We start from the raw sequence: 17,649 nt of genomic DNA, 5'->3' as shown, positions 1-17,649 counted from the left end.
AGAATTAGATGTCGTACTGGATTTCATTGGGGAAAATCAGTGTTACTGGTTTATCTTATATTCAGCAAACTTTTCAGTTACTCATTTGTAATAAAAAATCACCTTTTGAGCAATACATATTTAAAATATAAATTTCGTAGTGGAAAAGAGAAAGAAAATCACCAGAAAAGAGGTGCTGTCATGAAGAACACAACAGAATCACGGCTGCCGCCTTACCCTCGAGGGAAGGCCGCGACAGCCAAACCAACCCCCTCCAAAAACCCAGAGGCTGGAGCCGCCCAGCCCGGGCGACACGGAGGCCGAGGGCCCTCAGCCGCCGGCAGGACGGCGCGAAGGGCTTAGCCGCGCGCTCCCGCCCGCGCAGAGCCGCTGCTGCCGGGGGCGGCGGCCGCCCGCCGCGCCGCGCCGCTGCGCCCCGGCCCGCGCTCCGCCCGCCCCGAGGGCGGCGAGCCGTGGCGGCGGCCGCGTGGCCTCCGCGGCCGTCGAGGCGGGCGGGCGCGGTGGCGGCCGGCCGAGCGGCTGCGCGCCCCCGCGGACGCCGCCCGCTGCCTCCGCCGCCGCGGCGGGGTCGGGGCCGCTCGGCGCCACCGGGGCCGCTCGGAGACCTCAGCGGCCGCCGCGCCGCGCCGCGGCCGCCACCTCGCGGCCCGCAGCCGGCCGCCCCGCGGGCGCCACGTCCCAGCGCGGCGAGGCCAATGGGCGGCGGCGCCAGGTGCGCGCTACCTGCCCCACGTGGGGCGGGGCGGGGCGCGGCGCGGCGCGCAGGTACCGCCGCCGCCCGCGCAGAAAAGCCCGCGGCCATTGCGCGCCTGCCCGGCCGCCGCCGCCCCAGCCCCAGCCGGGCAGCGAGCGAGCGAGCGAGCGAGAGGCCGCCGTGCGCCCCTCGGGCGGGGGCCGCCTCTGGCCTCTTTGTGTCTCTCCCCCCTCTCCCGCTGCCCCGGGCCGGCGGCACCATGACGGCGGCTCCTGACTACCTGGTGCTCCTCTTCGCGACCACGGCGGGCGCCGGCGGGGCCAGGCTGGGCTCGGACGAGCGGGAGCTGCTGCGGCTCCTGTGGCAAGTGGTGGACCTGAGGCGCAAGGAGGTATTTCCCGCGAGGAGGAGGGAGCGCCCCGGGCCGGGCCCGCCGCGGGGCACCCGCGCCCGGGCGCTCACTCGGCCCTCCTCTGCTTTCTCTGGAGCTGGGGCCCCCGCACGACGTGCTGGTCCGGCCTGACCGCCCCGAGCTGACGGCCGAGTGCCAGGAGGCCACCAAGGTGGACGCGGAGAGCCTGGCGCTGGCCCCGCCGCTGGAGCAGGCGCTGAGACAGGTGACACCATGCTGGATCCCGGTCCCCGGGGAGCTGTGTGTGGCCTGGCCCCACGGCAGCCTCGGGGGGACGGGGCCGGGGCTCCCCGCTTGCCCGGCCCGTCGTCTCTGGGGAGTGGGACTGGACTCGGGGGCAGATCTGAGCCGGCGTCCTCCCGGTGCGCTCTGCTGCTGTGCCGGAGCCCGGGTCGCAGCCGGGGGTGAGCCTTGACTAGCGTCGGGGTGGAGGCTTAGCCCCTACGCGTCCCTTGTAAAGGCAGGGTGCTGGCAGGCCCCGCTGGTAAGGTTTGTAGCAGCGCATCACTTTTGGCAAGAAGGGAGGTGTCCTGAAGCCCCTAAGTAAGCAGGCAGGAGAGCAGTTCGTAGTGAAGGTGGGGCTGAAAGCCTTCCTCCTTCCCAACGTGCTGGGGCGCTCCGAGAGGCTCCTGTGCACAGGCTCCGCCAGCTCCCTGCACCGGCTTTGGGTCTCCTTGCAGAGCTCTGCCAAGGCCCTGTAGTAGGAGATGTTTTGTGAGGTGGGCTGTCTGCATGGGTACATCCCTAGGAATGGGGAGAAGGGGCATTTCCTTCTGGAGATGGGCCATCATGTAAGTTACCGTGTCCTTAGCTACTTTTAAAAAAAATTATGGAGTGAAGTTCTAGGCTTGTAAAGGAGAAATTGCAGCTCTGTGTCTGGGAATAATGTACTAAATGATGACACTGACTATTGCAACAACTCTGATTTCCATTCTATATGTACCTCTTGTTCTTCCTGCTTTCAGTTTAATCAGTCTGTGAGCAATGAGCTGAATATTGGTGTAGGTACTTCCTTCTGTTTCTGTACTGATGGACAGCTGCACATCAGGCAAGTTCTGCATCCTGAAGCTTCCAAAAAGGTATGTGGTGGTAACTTCAAATTTGACTACTCTTATTGTACTTGATCAACTTTGCAAGAAAACAGATAAACTTCGTTAAAACGCGTAATGTGAGGGTGGTTTTGCAGATCTGTAATTTGGACATTGCTCGTCAGTCAGTAGCCTTACTAGACTTAAGGGCCCGTCCATGTGAAAGGCATAGAAATGCCCTGTGCTTATGCAGCCTCGAGGTGCCCTGTTAAGTTAAATATGAAGTAGGACTCTCTCTCATTAAGTGTTTGAGAGACTATTCTGTTAATGCATTGCTCCTAAGCTTTCACATATTATACTACTGTAATAGCTACAGTGGGTTAACAAATGGAGATTTGAAAAGGCTGCAAAACAATTAACCACCTTAATCATAAGCTGCCTTTTGCAACTTTACATTCCCCTTGGATTCAGCAACTTTCAATCTCTGTGTATGTAGTTGGCGCTCTGAGGGCGGTGCTCGTATTTGTAAGGAGCTGAACAGTGGCCATGAGTGATGACTAGTCCTATGTCTAGAGTTTTCTATAACTTTAGAGTTGCCAAATCACTAACAGTGTTGTGAGCTCCTGCCCACTTCTCATTAGTGATAGAGTTGCAGCGATGTGCTGAGCTTCTTGTCATGAAATAACTGCCCCAATGCTAGTAAAACCCTGGCCTGTGATTTGCTGTGAGCCTGCACTGGTTTGCAATCTGCTGGGGTTTCCTCAGCTGATATGTACCAGTCATTCTGCTGCTTTGTCTTTGGAGGTGAAATGCTGCAAGTCTGTGCTGTTATAAACTGGTATCAGATGAGTTGCTTTTAATATTTGTTGATGCTGTATTCTACCTTTGAAGCATTAGTAGAGAAACTATGAGCATAATTTGCAGTGAAGTAACTAACTTCTCATCTTGTGAACATGTAACTTTGTCTAAGAGACTATAAGGTGGCTGGGAGAAGATGAGGAAACAGATTGTTACCTGTTATAAATGAAAAGAAAGTCTGTTTTATGCAGTTAGCTTCTCCATGCAGTTAAACAATGCAGTTGAAAGAAAGGACAATTCTTACAATTATTCTTATTTAAGTTTGTTTGACCTCAAAGATAGGGAACCATTTCTGCATGCATCACCACAGTGCCACTGATAGGAATCAAATCTTCACTGAGACCTTCTGTTGCTGTTTCAGGACAAAGTATTAATTTAAAATTTGCTGTGTGCTGCCTATAGATTAGATAAACTAGATGCTTGTGAGACCTGTAGTAGCTGTTTGGTCAGTCCTCAAACACTGAGATTCAAGGGGGAAAAATAACTAAAACTCAGATGTGCAGAAGTCTAGGCTCTTGTAAATGTTTTTTTTTCTTTCTACTTTTTTTGAGATGCCCAGTTTGAGACTGTCTCACTGTTCACAGTATTCAGAGAATGAATCAGCATAAACTGTTTCAACTGAGTTTCAGTAAGAACAGAACTTGATCTCTCATGGGAGAAGAAAAATAGCCATGCTAAAACTAGAGCAGGAAGTCTTGGCAAGTACACCTGTGTTTTCCTAAGTTTGCCTTTAAAGGGTATAATTTGCCTAATGCACCTGTCCATATGCTAAGATAAGCTCTAATATTTTTCAAAGCAGAACTTGTTTTAAACCTAAACTCCTTTCTTAGGGCTTCCTAAATGTACATCCATGTGTCCTCTCATTCTATTGTAATGTCAGGGTGCTATAACTAGTCATTAAATCACAGAAATGGAGCTTCAAGTCTAGAGAGCAGCTGGAGGGCATCATCAACCAAATAGAATACTAAGCTGTAGATCAGGACACCTGGGATGAAGAAATAATTGAAGGAGAGGGGGGTTGTTTTAATTCAGAGTCCTTACAAGTCTTCTCTTCTAATCCCCCGTCCCCGTCCCAGCCAGTCTGCTTAAATTAAAGTGTGTGGTAGGTGTGGTGGTGGGGCAAAAAGGTTTTACTGGCACTTATTTGCAATGAGTTATGTAACTTACTCTTGGCTTCATAGATTGTGATTAATGCAGTTATCAGGCATGGACAGACAACCTTTTATACTGTATCAAACCTATGTGCTCAGCTCTGTGTGTGTGTTTTTTTTAATTATATGTAGAGAATAAATATTTGAAGTGTGACTGTGCTCTGGAAACTCAGCCTTGTCTCTAAACCAAAATATCTCTTGCTTGTCTTGCAAAATTTGCTTGGCTCAAACTGAACTGAGTGCCCTCTGGCTCTTTTCAGTTAAAAATGGAATCAAGAATTGATGATAAATGTTGCAATAACACTTATTTGCTCTCCTACATATATATTGGATCTGAGGCACCAGTAATAATAGCAAGTGTTTCTCTGGCAGTGGAAAAGCACATTTTGTTTTAAACCATCTAGAGAGGAAACTAAGCAAAAAATGTTGATAAACGTGCTTAAATGGCTAAGAGGAGCCATGTGAGCTTCTCTGTAGCACGGGCTGTTTATTTTTTATCTACTTGAGAGAAATCATTAGAAAGTTTGGTATCTAAAGAGAAAGAGGAAATTCATCATAGCTGACAGTAGTTATCTTATTCTTTTACAGAATATTTTATTGCCTGAATGCTTCTACTCCTTTTTTGACTTGCGAAAAGAGTTCAAGAAGTGTTGCCCTGGCTCACCTGACATTAGTAAACTTGATGTTGCAGCCATGACAGAATGTATCCTTTTAACAGTGATGATATCTACTATTGTTATAGCTCTGATTGAATTCTAAGATGGATGTGAGCTTGTAACATATGTTTTAAGATAGTATAACTTTAATGAGTAACTCAAACTGTATTGAGCATTCTCATGATGATAAACGTTTAAAAAAGCCATAAGAAGGTACATGATGCCATGGAAAAACCCTATAACTCTTGTATACTTTCTTCCTTGTCTTCATAGTTCTGTCTCTTAAAGTTCAAAGTAGCACATGTTTATTCAAATAATGTGAATCCTAATATTAAAGTTGCAGGGCTGCTTATTGCATGAGTTGATTTAGATTTTGGGGTAAGTATGAGGAGAGCTTTCCATCTTAAATTGGGGGGAGAATGTCCTTAAAGTGGAACAGTAGTAAAACTTGATTCCGGAGTGGACCTAAGACAGGAGTGCTGTTGTATATGTAGTATCCAGCCTCAGTACAGTGCAGGCTGTACCTGTTAGATGTTAGTGTGAGGTAGGGATGGCAATAATATGCTGTCAGTATACTGTGGCCTCTTTCAGTGGCACAGATGTCTACAGTTATTTTCAAAATGGGCTTAGGTAGTCTATAGCCTAGTCCTGTCTGGTTCTTTACTAGTTCTAGTTCAGTTTTGTTTGCATACTACATACAGCTCCCAGAGGTGAGACTGGTGCTGTAAATGACTCTGGGTGCCACTGGTACTCTGTGCTTCCCTCGCAGCCCCTCTTCTTGCCACAGGCTCCAGTCCTTGTCTCAAACCTGCTCACAAAAATGGAAAACACTTGACTTCCCTATTGAAAGAGTGACCACAAAAACATCTAGGAAGCAGGATAAAGGAATTTGAGAATAATTTTAGTTGTCATTAATCATTTTTCTATGTTTGGCTAGTTTATGGTGTCTGTAGAGTGGTTGCCATTGGAAGGTTGCATTTTTCTGTTGACTCAGAGAAGTCTGTCACCAGAAATAGTTCAGTCTTAGTCTCCAAGCCTTGCCTTGGCTGTATTGCTGAGGTTTTGTACCTGTTGTGCAGCAGAGCATAAAATATCTGAGTAATCTTTTTTTATTAAAACTTACTATTTCTCTTATACCATAAGGCTGTCTACTCTTCTTTCCCATCTGCAAGTTAAAAGACCTCTTTCCTACTATGAAGGAATCTACTATGAAGGAAAGTAGTATTCCTAGAAATCCAGTCTGATGTGTACTGTGCAGGAAAGTTAAATAGGTATTTCTGTTGCATAGTTTAGAACCAGATGATGGAGACATCTTAAATTGTGATTGAGAAGCTTAATACACTGTCTAGGGATTCTTTGATAGGAAACATGAGCTGGAGATGGTAAAGTCAATGGGATACTGCAGCTGTTTGAGATGCCTCTGCTCTCTACCTGTATGAATGGCTGATGTACATCTTGCCACTGCAGAAACACCTATATAGCTGCAAGCACCTGAGCTGTCACTGGTCACAGAGGTTACAGACTGCTCTCCGCCTGCTAGGAGATGGGAGCACATCAGCCTGTGCTCCGTGACTGACAGGAAGCCCCTAAAGTGTCAGTACCATCTGAAAGTGACTTTTTTCTTTTTTTCTTTTCCTTTTTTTTTTTATTTTTATTTTTTTTTTTGACCATGTTCAGAAAAGGAGGCAGTGGTGCAGGAGACAGAATGACACTTCTGGTGAAGACAAATGATAGAATAATAGTGCTGGGGAAGGGTTTAATTTGAGCAATGGCTGACCTTATGTTAAGCTTATATCTAGCTGAAGTGTTAACTTAGATCTGTTCTGAGTTGGATTTGGTGATGTAGTGCTTGCAGCTTCACTTATCTAACTTTTTTTCCCTAATGTATCTACCTTTGCAGTTGGCAGCTGCAAATAGTATTTCTTCCAGGTTCCTGAAGACTAGGACAACCTATCGAAATGGTTTCAACTTGAGTCTGAGTTCAGAATCTGACACCCTTCTCTTTAGGTATAAAAATAACTTTATTCTGTTCTTAAAATAGGACAGGCCACAAAGATTGTAACTCCTGATGCTTTTATTTGTAAACTTGCTCTGTTCATGGAACATGGATGAAATACTAACTGTTTGTGTCCCATACTGTTCAAGAGTGTTTCCTAACACATAGGAGAAACATGCAGTGACTGAAAAGGTAAAATCTTGTCTTCTCCTGCCAAGTGTGATAACTTTTTTTTTTCCCCCTCACCTTGTTCAAATTTACCAACTTAATCTCCTCAATATCAGAAGTTGTATGAGTTGTAATTGCATTTGGAGAGTCTGGACATGCATATGATGCTTGTGATAAGTTTTGTTGAAGCTGATTAAGATTAGTTTAAGCAATTTTGTGTGTAGGTTTTTAAGTGAAACAACTAGTTTCCTTCTAAAATAGTTATGTGGTAAGGGGAAGCAAACTTTAAATGAAAAGGAAGGTGGATTTGAAGGAGATATGCTAAGGGAAAAACACAAGCTGGAAACAAATGAAGTAGGGTGAAACAAAGCTGCAGATTAGTGCACAGAATCTCTGATTTCTTGCTCTTGCACAATTAAAATCTTTACAGTTAAAGGGGCTGCATGATGGAAATCTTCCAAAATTCCTTTGTACTGGGCAAAAAAGTCCTAGGCTAGGTCAGTTAGCATTAATTAGGTAGGGAAAAGTAGACTCTGGTTTAGGAGTAGCATACTGACTAGAGCTGCGGTTGATAAATGGTGGCAGCTGCAGGAGTTGAATGATTTGGCCCACATCCCGGCTTGTCCTTCTGTCTCAGTGTCCCCACATGTGAGATGCCACTCAAATTTCCTCTGAATGATTATTGCTCCTATGAAGGAGCTGATAAGGGAAAACTGGGTATAACTTCCAAAGGCTTTTATTTTGACTGGTAGCATTTGATTAAACAACAAAAGGAGGGTAATGTAGAACATACTCCACTGTCCCTGACAATCAGGGGAAACAATTTCCTATGACAGTCATTCAAGATGTGTACTCCAATGTGTAAAGCACTAAATAGTTGATGCCTGGTAGTATATTTCTTGCAAAGAAGTCAAGCTCTCTGAGGAAAAAACGGAGATATTGTGCTAAATTAGCTGGCTTATTTTTCCTTTAGAAAGTACTTCAGGGATTTTTCTAGCAAACTACCTGAAATTGTCTGCTCCAAATGAAAGAGCTCAGGTGAAAGCTTTGTTCCCCCCTGCCACCACCTCCAAGAAATAAGTTCTATGTAAGTCACTAATCATCTTTTAATACAAGGTAAGGAAACATTTAAAATATCTTCAATATCTTTCCTTCATCTTGAGAGATGAAGGAGAAACTGAGACTAGTTTTAACTTTTCACTAGGAAGCAGCAGCACTCAGATAAGTTTTTAGTGTTTTTAGCATAGGAAAAGGTCTTGCGGCAGACTTTCTTCAGTCAGTATAGCGGAAGGGAAGAGACAGCAGGGCAATTGCAAGAAATCCCAAGTAACAAAATTTGGGAGAGGTGATTATGTTCCTGCAAAGGAACTTGAGTCTGAAGTCTCTTTAAGTATGTGTAAGTATACAAAAGAAGCAACGTTGTTCTTTTTGCACTGGCTGTACCTCCCATACTTGCTGCACTTAATTTGCAAAGCTTGTTGAGCCAGTTCTCACTGCTGTGAATGCCTTCAGGGTGGAGTGAACAAAGCTTGCATGACTATCCTGTAACTCAGTCTGCAGAAGACTCATCCTTTGCCTCAAGATTGGGCATGCAGAAGCCATTACATGGCAAATAGCTCTTGCTTCCTTCAGAATTTGGTTTTTGCTTTGCTCCCTTATGAACTTGGTTTGTAAGGATAGCTCCTCACTAGGAATATCTGCTGGGTGTCTTTAGTAGAAACCCAGGAATCTTGAGCAATTTTTGTGCTCTGTAAGATCTGAATGGTACAAAACTGAAACTTACTTGTTAACCTGTGTCTTAAATTGTGATATGGAGCAGTCATAACCAATAATACTTAAGTCTGGCTATCAAAAGCCCATTAACGGCCATTACCAGAACATCTTATACTTCTGTTCACATTTCTTGTGGTAGTATGCAGGAACCAGGTGATATCAGATTCCCTTTATACAAAATAGTATTTAAAAAGATGTAATCTGCCTGAGACCTAAGACAAACCAAAGAGGAAAGAGCATTCATGAAGAACATAATCTTAATAGTAGTTCATGTCATATCTCCCATGCCTGATGGCAAGTTACGTGGCTGATGTTCAGTTTTCCCTTTGCCTCAGTTGGGAGAGGCATTGAGGCTCAGAAATGGAAGAAACTGTGTGTGGGAAGAAGGTGGCTTAGAAGACACCAGCATCGGGTTAAACTGCAGTGAAGAGCCTGAGGATGTGTGTTAGAAACTTCCCTGTACAAGTAGATGAACCTGGTGTTGAATGTGTTTTCCCCCCCACCCTGGTTTACTAACTTGCAGTATTCGTGTGGAAGAAGGTGGTACCGCAGCTGAGCAGCAGAACTTGAGGAGTTTTGTTCACTGTCCTGGTTCATTTGGGTGCATCTTTTGCCTTTTGCTTCACTTAACACACACCCATGCTTTATATATTTTGTATAGGAGCTTTAGCAGCTGTCCTTGATTTCTAACACTTTAAATGTGACTTATCTACTGGAATCAACTTTCCAATTTGTGTAGGAGAAAGCTAACTTAAATATAATATGTGCTTGTGTGCACAAACATGTATGAGTTATCACTTCATAGAGTGGGTGATATTTTCTTAAAGTTCATTTAACAGCTTTTTTGCTTAAGTATCTGAATTTCCAGTTCCTCAGATGATAGGTGTCTGCCTGTATGTAGACAGCCATATGTTATTAGAATTCAGGTTTTCACTTGGTTGATGTTCCTTTGTATGTGCAGAAAGCAGTCAATATTCCAATCTCACAAAAAATCCCTGCTTCCAGATAATTGGAGGGAAAGGTGTGAGATTTTCCTGTCTCTCCCCCCCCCCCATTAGTGTTGATGAATTTGTTCCTCCCCTCCTGCATTTATATATCAGATCTTTGGTACAACTGACTCCAGAGTTGGAACTCTTGGTCATCACTTCTGTCAGCACTGGGGCTTTTTTTTTTTTTTTAAAGGAACTGCTATCTCCTCTTGATCAATATTTTCAGTGAAAATGTCTTCTGAAGAAAATGCTGTGGGGAGTTTGTTTGCCTTCTCATGCAATAGCCTCACTTAAAATTCCCTGCCCTTCACACTGCTGTGTTTCCCTCTTTGACTGATTGCTTGTAGTGATTTTAGTGATTTTTTTTTTTTGTGCAGCAAGTAGGAATTAAACTGTGGCACCTGGCTGCATGCCCACATGTGCATAGCTCACACATGTAGCTGTGAGCGCTGCAGGGGAAGGTGGTGGGGAAGGAGGAGAAGTGCTGCTGTGTCTTGCTCCATGAGGTGCTCTGAATCACCTGCGTGGTGCTGACTAGGCACCTTCTTTGCAAGGGTGAAGGGAGGCTGTGTCTGTGGCTTAGTTATTCCCCACCGGGGGAAGATGAGCTTGTGTGTTTGGCTTAGGGAGGGATATTGCAATGAAGAAGTTCCTCACTGTCGTTAAGTGCTAGGAGTAGAGTCTCCTAAACTATGCTTGGGGGTTGTTGCATGTGATTTGTTTGCCCTAAATTCTGAGGCAAATCTTTCAAAGCAGGTCCAGCTCCCAAACTACTTTCTATTTCACTTATTCTGTACTTGTCCTTATCCTTTTGGCCCTCAAGGAGGGGATGGGGAGAGGTCTTTTTAAAAAGTGGTTGTATAAATGACAGCAGAGTTGCAAGTAGTTCAGCATTACAGAACTGTGAGATTATAGAGCAGAGTTGATATGACAGGAAGAGGGAGAGGCACCACAGTAAACTCAATTAAAAATTTTATGAAAAAAGATGGTAATGTGCTGCTTAAATCAGACTTTCTCCCCTTAGGGACACGGCTTTTTATCTGGTCAGTCTCAAACCTGTCTAAGAGACAGAGCATTTTCTATTCTCTATCTTATCCTCACTATTCCCTCCAAAACACTCTGGGGGAAGAATATATGGGCTGTAGGTTCTGTTCCATCTCTTGTTTAAGCTACAACAGTGCATTTTTGCCTGATTCTCATAATGCTTCAAAAAGTTACATCCTGAGTTTTATGCTAATAGGCTAGATCTAGAGAGGGTGTCACTCATAAATTTTGTCAAAGCAGTATTATTCCACTTGAATTTATTTGTTTAGAAAATATTTGTTAAATCATCTTATTTTTGGAGTTTATAGTTATTTTCTTCCCCTGGAGATTAAGGAAGATGTTAATTACAAAGGACAAGACTCTAATACTGACCATGCAATAGTGCATCTCTTACAGCTGTACATTATGTATGACCGTATTAAATTTAAATGCCCTTATTTGGGGGTCTCATGTCCCCAGCCACTTTCTGGAGTGAGCTCCTGCAGGTGGCAGTAGTTAGAGGCAAAGTCAGCTGCTAACCCAGATCAGCTGTTGTATCCCAGCATGAAAATGGTAAGATATGAAAATATCTTCCCCTGAGAAGCTGACTTAGTATCAAGGATAACATGAAAGCTTCTTGCTCTAGCAAGAGGCCAATTAGAAATATATTCAGCGATGATTGACTTAACTCCAGTATAAAGATTTAAATCTTGACAAGAGCAGCCCAGCATTTCCATACGGAGCCTCCCAAGTTGAAGATATGGGGAATATTATTTTAACACTAATATCTGAACCATACAGTAAGTGACTAAATTTTCTGTATTTGCTTGTTTTTCTTCTGCCTGGTTTGTATGCTGAGGAAAAAGAAAATAACTTGTACTGTATTTTATAGATCACAGGTTTTCAGATCCAGAAAGAGTGAATTACAAATTTGAAAGTGGGCCTTGGTAAGTATCTTTATCTTGCTGTGCTTGTGGAAGTAAATTAGGTACTTCCTTCAGGAAAGGGAACAAAGTTGCATTGGCTGTAAGACATTTTCCTTGCTAGGTCTAGATGATGTTTGCTAGCCACTGGCAGTTCTGGGTTGGCTAATAAGTGCTTACAGTGAGTGCTAAGCATGCTGTGCCATTAACAAAGAGCTGAAGTGTTTTGCAGAAGTAACTGTATTAACTTTGAAACAAATTGCAGGAGAAGTCTAGCATATGGTGTAATCAGGAGCTATTATTTTGTATGGGAAAGACACTTCCATGAAGATATTGTGCCAAGAGCCCCACCAGTAAATTGCATAAACTTTGCAATTTATAATTGTCCTTTTCCAAACATGTTTTTAACATAAAGCTTTATATATTTTAAACGCAGACTTTTCCCAGCAGTATTGCTTGGTAGTTCCTCTGCGGTACCACAAGTGACTGGTGTTAAACTGATCTTATTTAGATTCCTGTCTTGCATGAAGACTGACTTCCCTCTTCCAGATTAATGAACTGTGGTAATGGTAGATGATACTGGTGTTTCTGAGCCAAAAGTGGCAAGAAAAGAGTGCAACAATATTGACAGAAAATGTTCAAGTGATCAGGAGGCTATGTTTTAGTGGTGGTCTAAACTTTTTTCCTTTTTACTAATGAAATCTTGGGGTGAGGTAAAAGATTCCCATCTTATTTGGGACAGTGGAAATTGATGTTTTGTTTGAAATGTTTCTATACAGGCATATTATCATAAAAGGTGTGACACCTTTGTCTTATTCCTCTCCCCACCCTCAGTTCTGTATTTTAAGGCAAAGTATAGAACAAGGGAGTCCTCTTTCACTGCTGCTGAACGATACTTCAACTGCTTGAACCAAAGTCTCTTCTGGGCAACACCCTGTCCTTACAATAGCCAGACCAGCAGCCTTGGCAGCCCTGAGTGTTTTGTTCTATGCTTTTTAACACAGAGAACAAAGGAGACTGATAATGACCAATTAAAACTGGCTTTCTGTGCCTGAGCTATTCCCTTGCTAAGCAGCCAGTGTAGTCAGTAGCTATAATAATCTCTAACAGCACAGAGATGGCCTAAATAAGAATCTTTAAGGGACAGGTCTTCATGTGGGAGTCTCCTCTGCCAAAGATAACTTAAACCCCAAAAGAAATTTGGTCTTAGCTTGTGATTGTGACAGTGTAAAAAGCCAGTGCAAATAAACTCTGACTTCAGTTATGACCACAACTGCACTGCTTCAAATTCCATTTGTCTGAAATTGTAAGAGCAGGTGTGTAGTTTTAATCCACTGCTTATTTAGACAATGGAGAAGGACAAAATAGTGGTAAATGTCAGAAACAGAGTGTAATTTGGAAATATTAAAGAAGATGAGAGCTCAAGGAGTAAATGTGATGAAGTGGGAAAGGATAGTTGGGAAGGAGGTGGCTTAACAGGGTAGAGGTTTGCTGAAGGGTGTAGGCAGAATGAATAGGAGAGATTTGCAGTGATTTAGGCTCATGACAGCTCTTAGCCTTCACTGCTGTGGCAGGACCTTCTGGCCTTGCCCGGCAGCCATGGAGCATGGACATAAGTTTGTGACTGGAGTAAGGATGACGAGCAGTGCTGTGTGTGTGGCAGACACTGAAGACTGTTTTCTCTGTGTTATTTCCTTTTTCTGTGCCTGCAGCAGTAAGATGGAACTTGTGGATGATAATGCTGTAATCCGAGCAAGAGGATTACCATGGCAGTCATCTGACCAGGACATAGCCAGATTCTTCAAAGGCCTAAATATCGCCAAGTTAGTAGCTGAGAATGTATCCATGCCTTTGTAGTGTTTTGTCTGCTTCAGTCACTGAGTCTAATCCTTGTTTGACTTAAATCTTCTAGAGGAGGTGCTGCACTCTGTCTCAATGCCCAAGGTAGGAGGAATGGGGAGGCTCTTGTGAGGTTCGTAAGTGAAGAGCATAGAGATCTAGCGCTACAAAGACACAAGCACCACATGGGGAATCGATACATTGAGGTTTGTGATACTGGCTTTGAAGTCCTTTTCTTGACAGGAGTGCAAATAGCAAGTCAATGATATGTTCTTTTTTCTTTTCCATTAGGTATACAAGGCAACAGGTGAAGACTTCCTTAAAATTGCAGGAGGTAATTTCTAGGGAGTGGGAAGGGAGGGTTTATTCAGCACATGTAACTGACTTGTAGTTGTAAACTTCTCCTGCTGGATGTGGTCTTTCACTTCCTCTCTGTGAGCAAGTAGGTGGCTGGCATGTTGATTAGTATGTACTCTTCTAACAGTCCAAGCTGTTTTGTGATTTATCTGTCTCTTCCACACCCTTGTTGTTTTCATGCAGTCCATCAAATAAGGATTTGATTAGACAAGGTGATTCTGCCTATGAATTTAATTTGCTAGGTCATCTTCCTAACTGGCAGGACTTAAATGTTATTGATTGCTTAAAAACAAAAGCAGACTAGTCATTCAAAACAATGACTGCTGTTGCTGTGGAGACTTGCATGTAAAAGCAAACAGATTTCACAGTGTAAATAACAAGGGATTTTATGGAACTGACTTTCCTCAAGTCAAACCTTTGCTTGCATCTCAAACTAAAGGGAGAATTTAAAGAGAATACTAAAGGGAAACACTTCCAAACCTTGAATTCAAAGGCTAAAAAACTTACCCTACAAACCCTCCCATAGTCTCTCCATTCTTCTATAAATGCATACATACAGAATTTGGATTAAGGTCCAATGAACTGTTAAGAATCTGCAATCGATCAAGATCCTTGTTAGTTCCTGACCGGTTTATTTTCGAGATCACAAGTGGCTAACTTGTTAAGTTACCTAAGGTTCAGGTTTGGGAGGGGAAGATGTCAAATGCTTAGCCAATTGATAGGATTAGTGGTAGTTACACTATTGAAAGTAATGACACTGCATGTTAACCTAGGAAAAATAGTGTGTGTCTGCCACAGGCAAACTTCTTCTGTAGCCAGTTCTGCAAAGCTGGGAAAACTAAGTGAAAGGATTGTATTAAGGTGCAAACTTGGTTACCAGCTGGTTTTGGATAGGGTAGTATAAACATAGAAGTATGAGTAACTGGTCTCCTGGAGATACTGAAAGCAGAATTGGCAAACTGCAGGATGACAGTTTTATCAGAATAGGATGGAATTCCTGAGCCATTTTTAATTTGCCCTTTTTTTGAGCCTGATGGTCTGGATACTTGATTCCTAAACATTGTGGTTGCAGAACATGCTGGAGGCGTTCCTAAGTTAGAAAGTAGAGATGCCTGGCAGCACAGGTACTGCTTGTGCAAGATAGACTGCTTTCCTTGGGCTCTGAGTATTGTAAGTACTTGCTACTTTGCCTTTGGGTAAGGATGAACCTCTTTCAAAGGAGCAGCACTGCTAGACTTTCATGGGAAGTGTCCTATAAGGTAATATTTACGGTTTTTCAGACAGGGACATCTTCCCCTGACTCTGGAGGCAAATGTTGCTCTACTTGCTCAGAAACTGTCTCTGGGAGAAGGAGGTAGCTCTGCCAGACTTGATCAACAATTTAACGTGGCCACCTGAACTTCAGTATTTCTGTGCTTATGTTAAAGGCACTTCCAACGAGGTTGCACAGTTCTTATCAAAAGAAAACCAAGTGATTGTCAGGATGCGAGGACTTCCCTTCAATGTGACAGCAGAAGAAGTGCTGATGTTCTTTGGCCAGCACTGCCCTGTGACAGGAGGAAAGGAGGGAGTCTTATTTGTCACGTACCCTGACAGCAGGCCAACAGGGGATGCATTTGTGTTGTTTGCCTGTGAGGAATATGCACAAAATGCGCTGAAAAAGCATAAGGAATTGCTGGGGAAAAGGTACATTGAACTCTTCAGGAGCACTGCAGCAGAAGTTCAGCAGGTAGGTAAAGCTTACAAATACTTGTAAAGCTTGTAATCCAAACTCTGAGATACAATAGCTTAAGCAAATACTGCTTGGCTGTGACTGAAAAGTCCCCCACCACCGTCTCTAACTCTTGATTGCTGCTATCTAATTTCTGTAAGGTTTTGCTCCCTCTAAATGTAAGATCTTACTGTGTATGACTTTTTCTTCTCCATATGTTAAACCCTTGGTTTTGTCTTGTGATAGCCCTGCAAGCAATAGTTGTAACAAACCTTTAATAGCTCTAGTGCTGTACTATAGAGATGCTGGGTTTGTCTAAGTCCACTGAAGACTTAGGTCCTCTCAGGAGTGCTAATGACAAATTTTGATGTGTAAGACTTACTTTCTGTCAGTGGGACAGAAAAATAGAGCCTTTTGATCTAAGTAGCTACTTCAGAGTAATGTATTTGAAGACTGAGTTGCCTGCAAGCAAAGGTCTTGGCTGACTTGTGCCAGCACTGTCTGCCTAGCTGTGAGTGGCAGGGCTTTGAAACTGCTGCCTCTTGTGTTAACTGGGCTCAGTGGAGCATCAATTGCAGAGTCCTTGTCAGGGAAAGGAAGCAAGGCTGAGAGAAGCACGTATGTGTCTCCCCGCAGAGCTTATAGGCTGAAGTCAGTAACATACTTCTAAATGTACCTAGAAGGTCCTGTCCATGGTGCAAACTATGGCCTACCAATAACCTTTTCACTGTAACCAGGCAATGTAATAGTGCTTGGTTCTTTCCTCCCACCTCCCAAATGTAGACAATTTCAGTGCCTTTCTCAGTGTTCTGCAAGTGACAGTAACACTGAGAAAGCATAGTTGCAACTCTCACTCCGGTACTGTTTTGCTCAGTGTGCTGCATTTTGTGCTGTAATGTTTCTTTATGTTCAGAGGAAAAACCTCTGAAACATGTAAACATAAAGGCATCGTAATCTTATTCAGATGTAGTTAGAGGTAGTTCAGTTTTCAAAGTGATTGAATAGTCAACTAACTCTTGACTAAAAGGTGTGTATGCTTTTTTTAATTGTTAAAATTAGTAATAAGAAATCTCAAAGCATGAGTTGGGTTTTATTTCTCTCAAATACTGTGACCCAGCTGATGGTGTTACTTTGACTGTGGTATCTCAAGTCAATGCTGGAAGTAAAATATGTTCTAGTTCCCAGTGTTCTATATTAAAGCTCAGGAGCAGGAGAAGAGTTGCTTTGGGTAATAGTGTTTGTAACTTGCTTATTTAACAAGCAAAAAAGAAGGGGAGGAGAATCTCCCATGACTCTGTAGCTGATAGAATACTTAAAGCATTTTTATTGGAAAAAATTTGAATACATAGTTTTGTTTTAAGAGGTGTTAGACTTTCATAACAGCCCAGATGTTCCACATGAAAATTGTTTCAAGCAAGTGATCCAAAGATTTATAAAAACAGCTACATTCTAAGTACTACTGCTTTGGTATAAATCTGGAAATTAGCTTCCCTGTTCCTTTAAAATACTGCCCAGGCTGAAAAAAGATGGGACTGGAACTTTGGTTCTTCTGAATTGAAGAATGGTTAAGGAATGGGTCTTCCTATTGCTTTGTCTTGCACAGGTGCTGAACAGGTATTCTTCCGCACCTCTCATTCCTCTCCCAACACCACCTATCCTTCCAGTATTACCTCAGCAGCTCGTGCCTCCCACGAGTGTCAGAGACTGCATACGTTTGCGTGGTCTTCCCTACACTGCCACTATTGAGGACATCCTGGAGTTCTTGGGGGAATTTTCTACAGATATCCGGACCCACGGAGTTCACATGGTACTAAATCACCAGGTTGGTAGGTGCCACAAAAATCCAAGCACTGGCTGCTCTGTGCCAACTGCCTGTGTATATGAACACAGTCCTTTAGATGATACTTCATTAGTAGAAGAGCACCTTTGGGATTGACACTAGTGACACTAATTGGCTTTTAGCTCTGCTCTAAGAGTAGTAGTGATAGATGGACTAGCTTATCTGAACTGTGCTATAACAGCTGCTGTATTTGCACCACAGTGCTTTTTCTTATGACAACCCACATGTCTG

The 17,649-nt window shown here is 43.4% G+C and overlaps 1 protein-coding gene across 1 annotated transcript in view; it reads left to right on the top strand.

The window, feature by feature from the left end:
• Positions 1-953: 953 nt before the first annotated feature.
• The window catches only part of ESRP1 (epithelial splicing regulatory protein 1), a 28,049-nt gene continuing 11,353 nt past the window's right edge, over positions 954-17,649 (top strand). Inside the window, exons 1-11 of the mRNA XM_062568354.1 lie at positions 954-1,085; positions 1,183-1,311; positions 2,072-2,185; positions 4,732-4,846; positions 11,450-11,548; positions 11,641-11,695; positions 13,384-13,494; positions 13,584-13,716; positions 13,802-13,844; positions 15,295-15,596; positions 17,182-17,400. Coding sequence (XP_062424338.1) covers positions 954-1,085; positions 1,183-1,311; positions 2,072-2,185; positions 4,732-4,846; positions 11,450-11,548; positions 11,641-11,695; positions 13,384-13,494; positions 13,584-13,716; positions 13,802-13,844; positions 15,295-15,596; positions 17,182-17,400 — 1,452 coding nt within the window. The remainder of the gene's footprint in view (positions 1,086-1,182; positions 1,312-2,071; positions 2,186-4,731; positions 4,847-11,449; positions 11,549-11,640; positions 11,696-13,383; positions 13,495-13,583; positions 13,717-13,801; positions 13,845-15,294; positions 15,597-17,181; positions 17,401-17,649) is intronic.

This window comes from Rhea pennata, chromosome 2, assembly GCF_028389875.1.
Source record: "Rhea pennata isolate bPtePen1 chromosome 2, bPtePen1.pri, whole genome shotgun sequence".
Classification (NCBI taxonomy): Eukaryota; Metazoa; Chordata; class Aves; order Rheiformes; family Rheidae; genus Rhea; species Rhea pennata.
The sequence above is the reverse complement of the archived record's forward strand: the minus strand, read 5'-3'. Positions and strand labels throughout refer to the sequence as shown.